Consider the following 11,271-nt stretch of genomic DNA (forward strand, 5'->3'; position numbering starts at 1 on the left):
ATTTGTGTACGATAATTAAAAAAATTTGCATTTTATTAAATACTAGTAAAATTATTAATAATATGATGAAAGTAAATTATACCTGTAATTTAGTTTTTATTGATTTAGAAATTATTATTCTGCCAGAAAATCCATATATTATACGTATAACGAGAAAATAAATTTAAACATAAATTATTTTTTGTATTAATATTAATTAATTTACATAAAAATTTAATAATTAAATATTAATTTCATTCATTATTAAATATCAATTATAAAACAAACTGAACTGCCAATTTTAAGTATCATACACAAATATATTTACTAAATTATTTTTTGTAGATAATTTAAAAAATACTGCTTAATGCACACAACAAGGATTACTGACTCCTACTTCCATAAAATTTTATTTTTCAATATGTTTTTACTTGTTGTTATTGTTTGAATTACATTGTTATTGTTGTAATATTGGCGCCAGATATACCAAAATTTATTACCAACAAATTGTCGTACCGCATACAAGAGTTTGAGTGCTGATTGCATACGTTTGTGTGCTATTCGTCGCATACGAACTGTAGCGTACACATATAGCAACAAACTAACAATAAACTTACACACATACCGGCAACAAAATGGCGCATATTTTCCAAAAATATTTGTTTTAGTCTGGCTGGCATGTGGTACGTGCGTCGACATCTTCGTTGCATAATGAGGATCCTATCAAACATCAGACATCGATTGGATTTTGTAACTAGTTCCGGTTAAATATCTCGTACTCGGGAGGTTACTTAGCGCGGTTGGTATTATTTTCTAATAGGGCAAAGCAGTTATTGTTTTTGGCTTGCCTTAGTTGCGTTGTTATTGCAGTTGTTAATCAGCTTAATGTAATTGAATTGACTTAGATTGAGGATATAAGCCAATCTGACTTATCAGAGCAATCTTTAACAGGCGAAAACAACTTAATTAAGTTGTTTGTCTGAATTCTAAATTCGATTATGTCAATTTTGCTACTTTATGTATGCACATGTGGATACATTCATGTTCTATTTTAAGTTAGAAAATAATATATACATAAGTAACATACATGTTTGCTTTGAATGTTCTTATCTAAAATGTTTTCGATTTAAATATGCGTGTTTTAGATTGAACTGAAGCGAAGGAACTAACGTTTGTCGTTTTAGTTTCATGTTTTCTAATTTATTCAATGGATAAATTTTCAGAAGTTGATAAAGTCTTTGGAATTGATTAAAACTTATTACATCATGTTTTTGAATAGAATTTCCATTAGTTAAAGTATTTCGTAATGCAAACACTATTATTGTAAAATATTGAAAAAGTGTGCCTTCATGCATACATTGTAAATAACACTTTGACCCGATTCATTAATGCAATTAATACGTTACTATTTCTGTCAATTTTAGCAATGTTTATTTTATTACAACAAGCAACAAAGTAATTACAATATAGCGATTCATCAAATATTAATTTATTATTTCATTACAATGCAAATGAATACAATAAAATTAATTGCTTGTATATCGATTAACACATTTTTTATTAATAGATTTTGTAACTTAATTGGTTTGAATAAATTTAAACATTAATTCAAATTATATTTTAACGTAAATATATTAATATAATGATAAGATTAATATTATTTACTAAATTGGTAAAAGGCTATCACAAGGCTTTATGTATTCTTGAACATTTTTTCAGAATATTCCAAATAGTTAAACTTTTTATCCAACAGAAGTGCAGAGAATATTTTTTTTTGGATACCTTGTTGAACGGTTATCCATTCTAATTGCAAAATTTTTCTAAAATCCATTTTGAAGGGACAATAACAATGCACACCATCGGAAGCTCTTCTTACGTGGATCCCTGTTGAATGGTTACCCATTCTGCATGTAAAATTAAACTACAACCCATTTTCTAAACCCATTTAGACCAATTAAGCCGTTTTGACTAAAAATTAAACTTGGCTGATTTTTTTATTAATTTTTTCACCAGCAGATTTTAAATGTTTTTAAAAAGGAAATAATTAACATAAGCAGCGCGCTGTTATTGAGTTTTAGGATTTAATATTATGATACTTGTGCATCACATGTCATTGTATGATTATTGTATAAAAACAATAAACTTTTTTAAGATTTTAAGAATTTTTTTTAATAGGATTTGAAGAACTTAATTATGGGTAAGGCTTTTAAGCATTGCGATTGCAACTTTTACCAAAAATGCAATTTTTAAACAAAATTTTAAAGCAAAATGTTAGATTTTTTGGACAAACTTATAACTGTTGATAAAATATAAAATATATAACTATATTTCCAACTGGGAATATTATTGCTACTATTTTTTTTTGCGATAGTAAGGGCATATTGCAGATTGACCACTTTTAAACGTGAACAAAGCATGCAACATTACTGAAACTGAATAAATTAATCATTACAATTAGCATAATTACAATAAAAAAATCTATTCCAACGCAATTGCTTATTATTTTCAAAGTGGGAAGTTTTCCTCAAAGAGAAAAAAGCATACGAGGGTCACTATTTATATTTTGAGTCTAATAATGAAGAAATTCTAATTTGTTGTTGAAAATTGTTTTATTGTTTCTCGAAGTATTTTCCTTTGTGATTAAGACACTTTTGCATGCGTTCGAACCATTTATCTAAGCATTTTTTCCAATCTTCTTTAGACACATCCAAAACATAGTTTTTAAATACAATAACAGCTTCTCCCGCCGAAAAATATCGTTGTCCACGCAATTCATTATCGATATTCGGGAACAAGAAATAATATTCGGGTGCGATATTAGGACTGTACGGCGAATGACCGATCAATTCGATTTTTTGATTGTTCAAATATTTGTGTTAAGTACAATTTGGTTGTTAGACTATTGTAAGTGTGAGCACTCGGATTGTCTTCATGGAGAATGATCCGACGGCGCTTGTTTGTTTTGCGTATTTTACTGAAGAATTCTGATAAGCAAATGGTTGTATACCATTCGGAGTTGCCCGTTTTACGTTCCTATAATGGGATACTAGTAGGTGGCATATGACCACTTTTCCCGAAAAAGCAAGTGATCATTTGCTTCGAAGTGCTTCGAGCGTGAATAATTTTTATTGGATTTGGTTCATACAGTCGATTGCTCGACTGCTGTTTACGTTCTGGCTCATACATATATATCCATAATTAGGCACCTGTTATAATCTTATATACGTCTTTTGAAGCACCGCCATCGACATAAGCATTTTTTTAAGATTTTGTCAAATCAAAATTAGATGGGGGATCCAATGAGAACAAACATTTCTCACGGCTAAACTATCGTGCAATATCTCATATATGCTGGTTTCACCTTCACCTCAATCTCACAGTAAGTCGCATGACGATTTTGCGTTATCAGATTTTGCACAGTATCAATGTTTTCTGGTACATCAACTGATTTTGGATGATCTTCACGAATTTTGTTAGTGAACAAACTCCGTCACGATTAAAATTATTGTACGAGTACCAGCGTTTCACAGTGGCAAAGGATGGAGCTTCATCAGATGGAGATAAATGTGGAAGTTAGTTGATCGAGGCGGTTAAGAAGAGGGAGATTATGATAAAAATAAACAATAATAAAAATTTGTGAAACGAATCTTGCTACATCTAGTGCAATACCCTCCTAAAATTATATGTACACGTTTTTGTTTTTAATATGTTCATATTTAAGTTTATTTAAAAAATTTTTTGTATTTATTTAGTATACAACTAATTATGTAGAATCTGTTATCAAGTATTTTAAATATTTTATGGAGTATAAATAAATATGTAGTCTCAACTGAAAATATTATCCTCTTCCGTTTGCGGAAAATTTGCAAAGATGGTGAAATGATGTCACAGCAAAAGTTAATTTCCTTGCAAAATAGGATATTTAAATGAATTTTTAGTACGTCTGTACAGAAATTGAACAGAATCATTACGAACGGCAATTGTATTTTTATTTAGTGTGTATCAAAAATATTTCGTAATAATTTATATATTTATGTATCTGTTCGTTTTATCAACAGGACAATAATAATATTCCTAATAATAAATTTGGTATTTTATTATCTTTTATTCGTAGCAATTTGCGGCGTTGGCGTCGATGTTTATTACCATGGCTACAGTGCTGGATTGTATATATTGTAAATAACACTTATCTGTTTTGAAATGTAATAAACAATATTTATAACTACAAAAATATTTCAGAATTTCTTCTATAGTCATTTTCTTCTTAGAAGTTAAATGGATTATTACACTATTTCTGCACCTTCTGTTTGGCAGGTAACGATGTCTTGTAATAATAATATTTAAAAAAAAATAAATAAATCATATGTATATTAACAATAGCTTAAAGCTGTTTTCTAAAGCAAATAAAAATAATGTTTTTATAGTATTAATATCAATAAATTTATTCTAAAATATGTTCGATTTATAAACGCAAGTTTTAAAAATATGTATTCTTTTTAATTTATGCAGCGATAGTTATACCTTCTGGTTAAGGCGTTGGCATGATTGTAAGGTTATTGGAGGTTGGCGATTAGCACCTATTTACGGTGCTATAGGAATTGCCCTTTTATTGTGGCCTCACAATCTATGGTTAAGTTATGTGGCTGGAGTCTTACTAATTTTCTTGGCTGTGTTACGTTTATGCACGATTATACGATTCAGGAGTAGTGCAAAAGTGGATGGATTAGTACCACAATGTGATTTTGAACAGTAATAATTAATTATTTATATATAAAAAAAATTAAGAATGTGATAAATTAAAAAATAATATAAATTATATTTATAGAATTGTTTCTTATCCGGATTTACCAGAAGATAGTTTTGCTGAAGTGTGTACGAATTTGGAAGATGAGGATCCAATTGACGATGTTTGTTAATTATTGTTGACAACAGTTAAGTAAAATGTTAAAAATATTTATAATATTACTTAAATATAATTACAGCAGTAAACAGATTAAACAATAACAATCATAGTATGAGTAATTCATAGTTATTAGAATTTGATATATATATATGGTATATAAGTATTTATTACATACAAAATTAAACAAAACTGCGTAGCACACATTGTAATTAAATGACAATAAATGTGCAAATACTTCAAGAAACATTAAAAATACAAAATAATTATAATAATAATAATAATGTACAAAATGTTAGCATTGAAAAAACTGAAGTTAGGAACCATTCAGAAATTAAAGTTTACTAGTAGAAACTTAATAGTTGGTTATATTGTGACTATTAGCTAGAAATTACAAACGATTGTTTTAAAAATTAATTTATTTTAAATATCTCTATTTTATTTTCATTTTGTTTATTTTATTATTTGCAAGAATATTAAATTATTATATTAAAAAGTTTATTTAAGATTATTTTCACAAAAATATAGTTGCATATAATAAAATGTTAGAATATATTAATTAATTTATGTATTATATCTGATAACGTAAGAATAATAGCTTTATAAGCAGGTTTCCTTGTTAAATATAGACATATATGTTGTGACGTATTTAGCTGTAATATAATAATTTTAATCAGTTAGTAAATAAGAGCTTCCAACCAAAATATTGTACTTCAATCATTTTGAGCAATGTAAAATATTAATACAACCGCTTTTTATAATATGCTTTAATAAAATTAGAGAGCTTTAATGAAATTAAGTAAATCACCAATTTTAATATTTTGTAAATTATATTAAATTTTGTATTCCTTAGTCAATGTAAAAAAAATTGTTAACGAAGAATAAATTATTAGATTTATTACTGTGACTAAAAATTGTATTATTTGAAATAATGTAATCAAATGAAATATATGGAGTTAACAATCATAAGATGCTTTGTTTGTGGTTAGAAGATCAAAAATAAACCAAATAACTCTGTACAATATATACAGAGCTATTATTTAATTGTTTGTATGAAAAAATATCCATTCAGTTGTTAGGTTCTATTGCTAAGGTTATGATTTTCTTAATATTGTTGTTTATTTAAATGTTATAATATTTTATTCATTTTTAAAATTTACCCGCAATCTATATAACATACATATATATTTCAAATATTTGGTTAATACGAACTACATACATTTTTTTAGCATTCGAACTATTTGATACCTAACGTATATCCAAATAGTTCTACCTATTTTGTAAAAATTACGATATTCATAACATATTTGCTGAAAAATCCGAATTTTAAATAATTTGATTAAAAGGAACATTAGTTTAAAATACTACATCTTAAGTATTAAATCTGAATGCATATTATTTAATGTCTTTCAAGACCTCAAGAGTCTTATTTCAATTTTTAGTCGCCGAAAGGCGGAATTCAAAAAGTTCTATTTAGATACTTCATGAAAATTTTTGAAAAATTCGTGTATTTCCTAAGACTACTGATTATGAGTACTTTCAATAAATTAATTAAAATTTTTGTTGTTGTCTTTTCATTTCTATTCGAACTTTTAAACAGTTTATTTTCATCATAAGACGTTTCACTTTCGGCAAGAAAACAATAACATTAAAAAGTTTATTATTTTATTTGCAGGAGTTGGTCACATTTTTAACTTCGTCAGTCACAGAAAAAAATTTTAAAGTCACTGTATATAATTAAGGAAATAATTTTTTAATTTTTTTTGTTAAATGATTGATCAGTTTATTCATATCAACAATAAAATCGCTGTAAACCGAAGTTATAGCAAGCGCACTAAACTTCTCACATGTCCCATTACATTTGGTGATAATGTTTTCATTCTTTTAATGATATAATATGATCTTTAAACGATAGCTGTTGTGATTTGTACAGTAACCCATTAGTTTAGCTGTTATAATTACTTAGGCTTTTAAAACTATGATCTTGGGAAGGATCTCTTCTCATAGTGAATATGAAGTAAGTTTCAGTAGATTCTACGCAGTAATGTTTCACTGAAAACATTAGGAATAGAAATAGAGAGTTTTGTTTTTAATTTTAACTGTCATGTTGGTAATTTTAACTGTCAAAGCTTGTTGCTTTCAATGCGAAATGAAAATTGCATGAAGCGGAGCACAGCGACCATAGTTGATCTTTTGTTCTGGTAAATCGTTAGGATAGAGTTTTTATCATTTTTATATAATTTTTCTATAATAGTGTATAATAATTAAAAATTTTATTTGTTATTTAAAGTAATAATTCTTTATTTTGGTTAAAATAATTGTTTTTAACATGCACATATCTTACGGGAAAATATTTTTCAACTTTAACAATACCTTTTCTGTACATATTTTCAATTTAACAATTTCAATTTGCTTCTGTCTATAACCTTACATAATTTTATTATCTCTATCAAATCATTTTTTGTTTATTAATTTATTAAAGTAACTCTAACATTCAAAGCTTCTTTTGCTATTTTACTTTATTTTCACTTCTAATCACAGTACAGTACAGTATGAATTATTCCCGAAATCATTAGAATTTCGCAACAATTCAGTCCGTCACAAAATCAACCAAGTAGCCTTTGGCTACGTCTAATAGTTCTTAGTATTCATTACTTTTGTGGTAAATTATAGCTCACTACTTTGTTTATTTTCTGAACTTTAATATTGTTTAAGTTACAAAAAAGCCATTTAATCTATTTGGATTAAATTCCTTATAATTTGCTTATTCATTTGTATAACATTTGTTTTTCTTATGAAAACTTATATAAATATAATATTTTATTTATTTTTTTTTTAACTTTTAAAGTCAAATAACACACATATACATATTTATATCTCTATATACATATATATATGTATATAATAAATGTAGTTTTATATTTTATTTGCTTGGCAATGATTCTATTAGTTTAGTTGTTCGCTGAGGTAGTTGGTTTACATATTATTCGTCTTTACTTTGGTATATAAATTTTATATATATATATATATATACTATTTTACAGAATTCAATTTATATATTCAGTAATAATTTTTAACTTATATATTAATTATAAATAATATGCATATGTTGAAAATTATCTATATATATTTTTTAACTATTTTATATAAATATTGAAAATGGCAATTAATTTTCTCAATAAATATTGCAAATTTTATATTTTGTATTAATTATTCAAATTCAGTTCGAGTCACTTCACTTCACAAATATCGGATGCAATAAAAGTATTTCAATATAAACAAAAACATCATTATCTTTTATCTATACTATGATTTGATTGTTTTTGAACGTGTATGGTATGTATAATTAATTAAATCTAAGTCTAATAATTTTACGTGATATATAATTCGTTTAATTCAACTTTTTAAATTGGTAAAAACTTTGTGATTCTGCTGTAACAATTTTGTACACTTCAAATTAATATTTCATATTAATTTAAATATTATTATTATTATTGAAATATGATATTATTATTCTGAATTTAAATCGAAAAACATTTTGTTTACAAAAAGAAAAAATTCAAAGAAAAAGATGTTTGTGATAAAATAGAATTAAAAAAAAAATAAATAAAAATATTAAAAATACTCAATTATTGGAGTACAAACATTTTTAAAATTTAAAAAAAAAATTAAAAAAATGTAATAAAACTATATAGAAAATACAGCTATTTTTATACATAATTTAAATGCTACTTTATTCACAAAAATTTTATTTGATTTTGGATTTCACTTCCCATAATATAAACAGAATTTAAACGAATAGGAAAGAATTTATATACATTTTAAAACTTACTCTGTAGAACCTCTAAGCATATAAAACTCGTTAGTACATATTTTATAGCATCAAACTAAACGATCCTGATTTTAATTTAAAAAAAAAATGTACAATAAAAATGTAACATCCTGTAATTATAAATTAAAATTAAAAATGTATTATTTTATATTGCTGCCATCGTGTGCAGATCGGAAACCAAATAGTCTTTTTAACTTTACTATATAAAATAATAAATTACTCTATAAAATAATAGAGAGAAAATATATATATATATATATATATATTGAATACTTTAACTCCGAGGGGAAGCATAGGCAGAGAAAATAGTATGCAGTTATATTAAAGACATATAGAACTTATTGATAAAAATTAGATTATCAAATTCCCTTTATTTTGATTGTATGAAATCAAATTTAAAGGAGATTTTTAAAGCTTTTGTAACATTTTCGAAAATTTAAAGTGCTTGAACTAGACTTTAGATGCTTTAACTCCTTGAAGTTTTTAAAACAATAGTAGTAGTTAAAACTTATAGGGTAACAAATTGATACCTAAATCTCATTTTGTTCAGAAAACTTTGCTATTTCGACATAAATCAGACGAAATCAGTAGAAATTAATTCATAACTGGATTAGCGTACATATATATTTTTTTTATTATTATAGCATGTCAACAACATATATGTAGCTAATTTCATTGCTTTAAAAAAAATTAAATTATTGTAAGAATTCAATTAAAATCAGCATAAAAAATTATTTTCTTTATATTTTGGAATTCTCTATAATCATTTAAAAAGCAACATATTTTTGTTTATTTGATTATTATAACATTTAATAAAAAAAGTAAGCCCTTGTTTATAAATCTTTGCAAAAGATAAGTATGTATCATTTGTCTATGTACTAGATCTAGCCTATGGACTAGATTCCTCACTCAAAATTCATTGCTGTCATGACTTGCCGTTAGGTTATCCAATATTTACACAAAATTATTTACTAAAGTAATAAAGTCAAGTAATAATTATTAAAATATTCTTCTTGTAAAGTCTGCCTGCTTAGTTGTAGATATTTTTGTTTTAGCAGCTGAGTGTACTGAAAAAATATAAGTCTCAGCTTTGATGAAATATTAATACAATTAAAAAAATAATTGTAAAAATGGAATAAAATAATTTAAAACAAAAAAACCACTAAAGTGTCACTTAATAACAGTAAAATCTAAGTAAGAAAAGTGGAAGCAAAGGATTAAAACCACATCCAAAATGCGAGATATTAGCATTGAATAATATATGAAAAAATGTTCAAAAAAGAGTTTAGTACTGATAGTACTTAAATAACATTCTCTATTAAAATTTTACCTATTCAAAAAAAAAAATTCAAAACAGTCAGAGTGTCAGCTATAAGTATTTAAAAGTTTTGGAATACAAAAAAAATTATAATGAATAATAAATTAATAAAATAATAATATGAATAAAAAATAAATAAAGTGCTAGTTAAAAAAATATAGCAGATCTATAAGATCTGTAAGAGCAAAAATGAGCAAAAATATTGAAAAAAAAAATTTGCAATAAAATTATATTATTTGATTTATTGAAATTTTGGCTAACCATTAGCTGTTTTAAGTCTTCCCAAATACCCAACATCAGTGTTGTTCTTAATTATTCGTAAGAAATTTCTAAAATTGCAAACAAAAATACTCCAAGTTAGAGCAATACAAATCAAGTTTTGTGTCTGACTGCTAATAAACGTGACATGAGATAAGTAAATCCTTTAGGACTTGCAGCATGAATAATTATTTACAATTAATTAAACGCAAGGAACATCTCCAAAAAGTTCACTTATGAAAGATAATACCCAATACTCAAAACATCTGTTGGATAAATTAATATTGTAAACAACAGTAAAGTAACAAAACTCCAGAAAAATGTTCGCACATAAAAGTCAAGTACGGCTTTGGGTCAGTTGGTTAAGGTGTGCTGACTCTGAGCTTTAAAGTTGGCAGGGCACTAAATTATAATAATAATTAGAATTATTTCCAAGACCACTGATGATGGGTATTTGGCAATACCCAATTAATCAATTAATTAAAATAATATAAAATGAATTTTTGTTATTGTACTTCACTTTTGTTCGACAGCTATATATTAAAATATATTTAAAACATCCCAAAAACATTATTTGACAAAAACATTATTGTTTTAATTTTTAGCCATGTTTCTCGTTATTTTACTTGCATTTTATATTATTTCAATTTATTTTTAACTAATGTGAATTATACTTAGTGTTATATGGTATTACATCCTTTAAGTATATGACACATTAAATAAATAGATAAAAACAAACAAACAAACAAAATCACAATACAAAAAAAAAAACAAACATATGTAACTACTTCAAATTATCCAAAAGAAGACATAAAAAAACTGAATAATTAAAAAACACAAATGACTATTAATTTATATTTATTGTATATTGTATAGTATATAATTATATTTAATTTAAAAATTAAAAGAAAAATCATATTCATATATATTTTGCTTAAAATAATAAATATAAAAATATATATATTGATAATAATAAAAATACAT

The 11,271-nt window shown here is 25.1% G+C and overlaps 1 protein-coding gene across 1 annotated transcript; it reads left to right on the forward strand.

Annotated features, from left to right (window-relative positions):
* The first annotated feature begins 3,327 nt into the window (after positions 1 to 3,327).
* LOC119666647 lies at positions 3,328 to 4,973 on the forward strand. The gene is made up of 5 exons (XM_038075928.1): positions 3,328 to 3,451; positions 4,094 to 4,154; positions 4,219 to 4,293; positions 4,489 to 4,728; positions 4,805 to 4,973. Exons 1-5 carry the CDS (start codon positions 3,328 to 3,330, stop codon positions 4,893 to 4,895), a joined length of 591 nt encoding a protein of 196 aa, XP_037931856.1. The 3' UTR covers positions 4,896 to 4,973.
* The last annotated feature ends 6,298 nt before the right edge of the window (positions 4,974 to 11,271 follow it).

Source organism: Teleopsis dalmanni, chromosome 1, assembly GCF_002237135.1.
Source record: "Teleopsis dalmanni isolate 2A chromosome 1, ASM223713v2, whole genome shotgun sequence".
Lineage (NCBI taxonomy): Eukaryota > Metazoa > Arthropoda > Insecta > Diptera > Diopsidae > Teleopsis > Teleopsis dalmanni.

Bases quoted from the DNA above. Each gene is read 5' to 3' on its own strand.
- LOC119666647 (XM_038075928.1), top strand. From the start codon at position 3,328: ATGCTGGTTTCACCTTCACCTCAATCTCACAGTAAGTCGCATGACGAT. The intron at 3,452-4,093 runs GTTAGTGAACAA...TTTTATTCGTAG, and splicing joins GGATGATCTTCACGAATTTT to CAATTTGCGGCGTTGGCGTC. The intron at 4,294-4,488 runs GTAACGATGTCT...TAATTTATGCAG, and splicing joins CTGCACCTTCTGTTTGGCAG to CGATAGTTATACCTTCTGGT.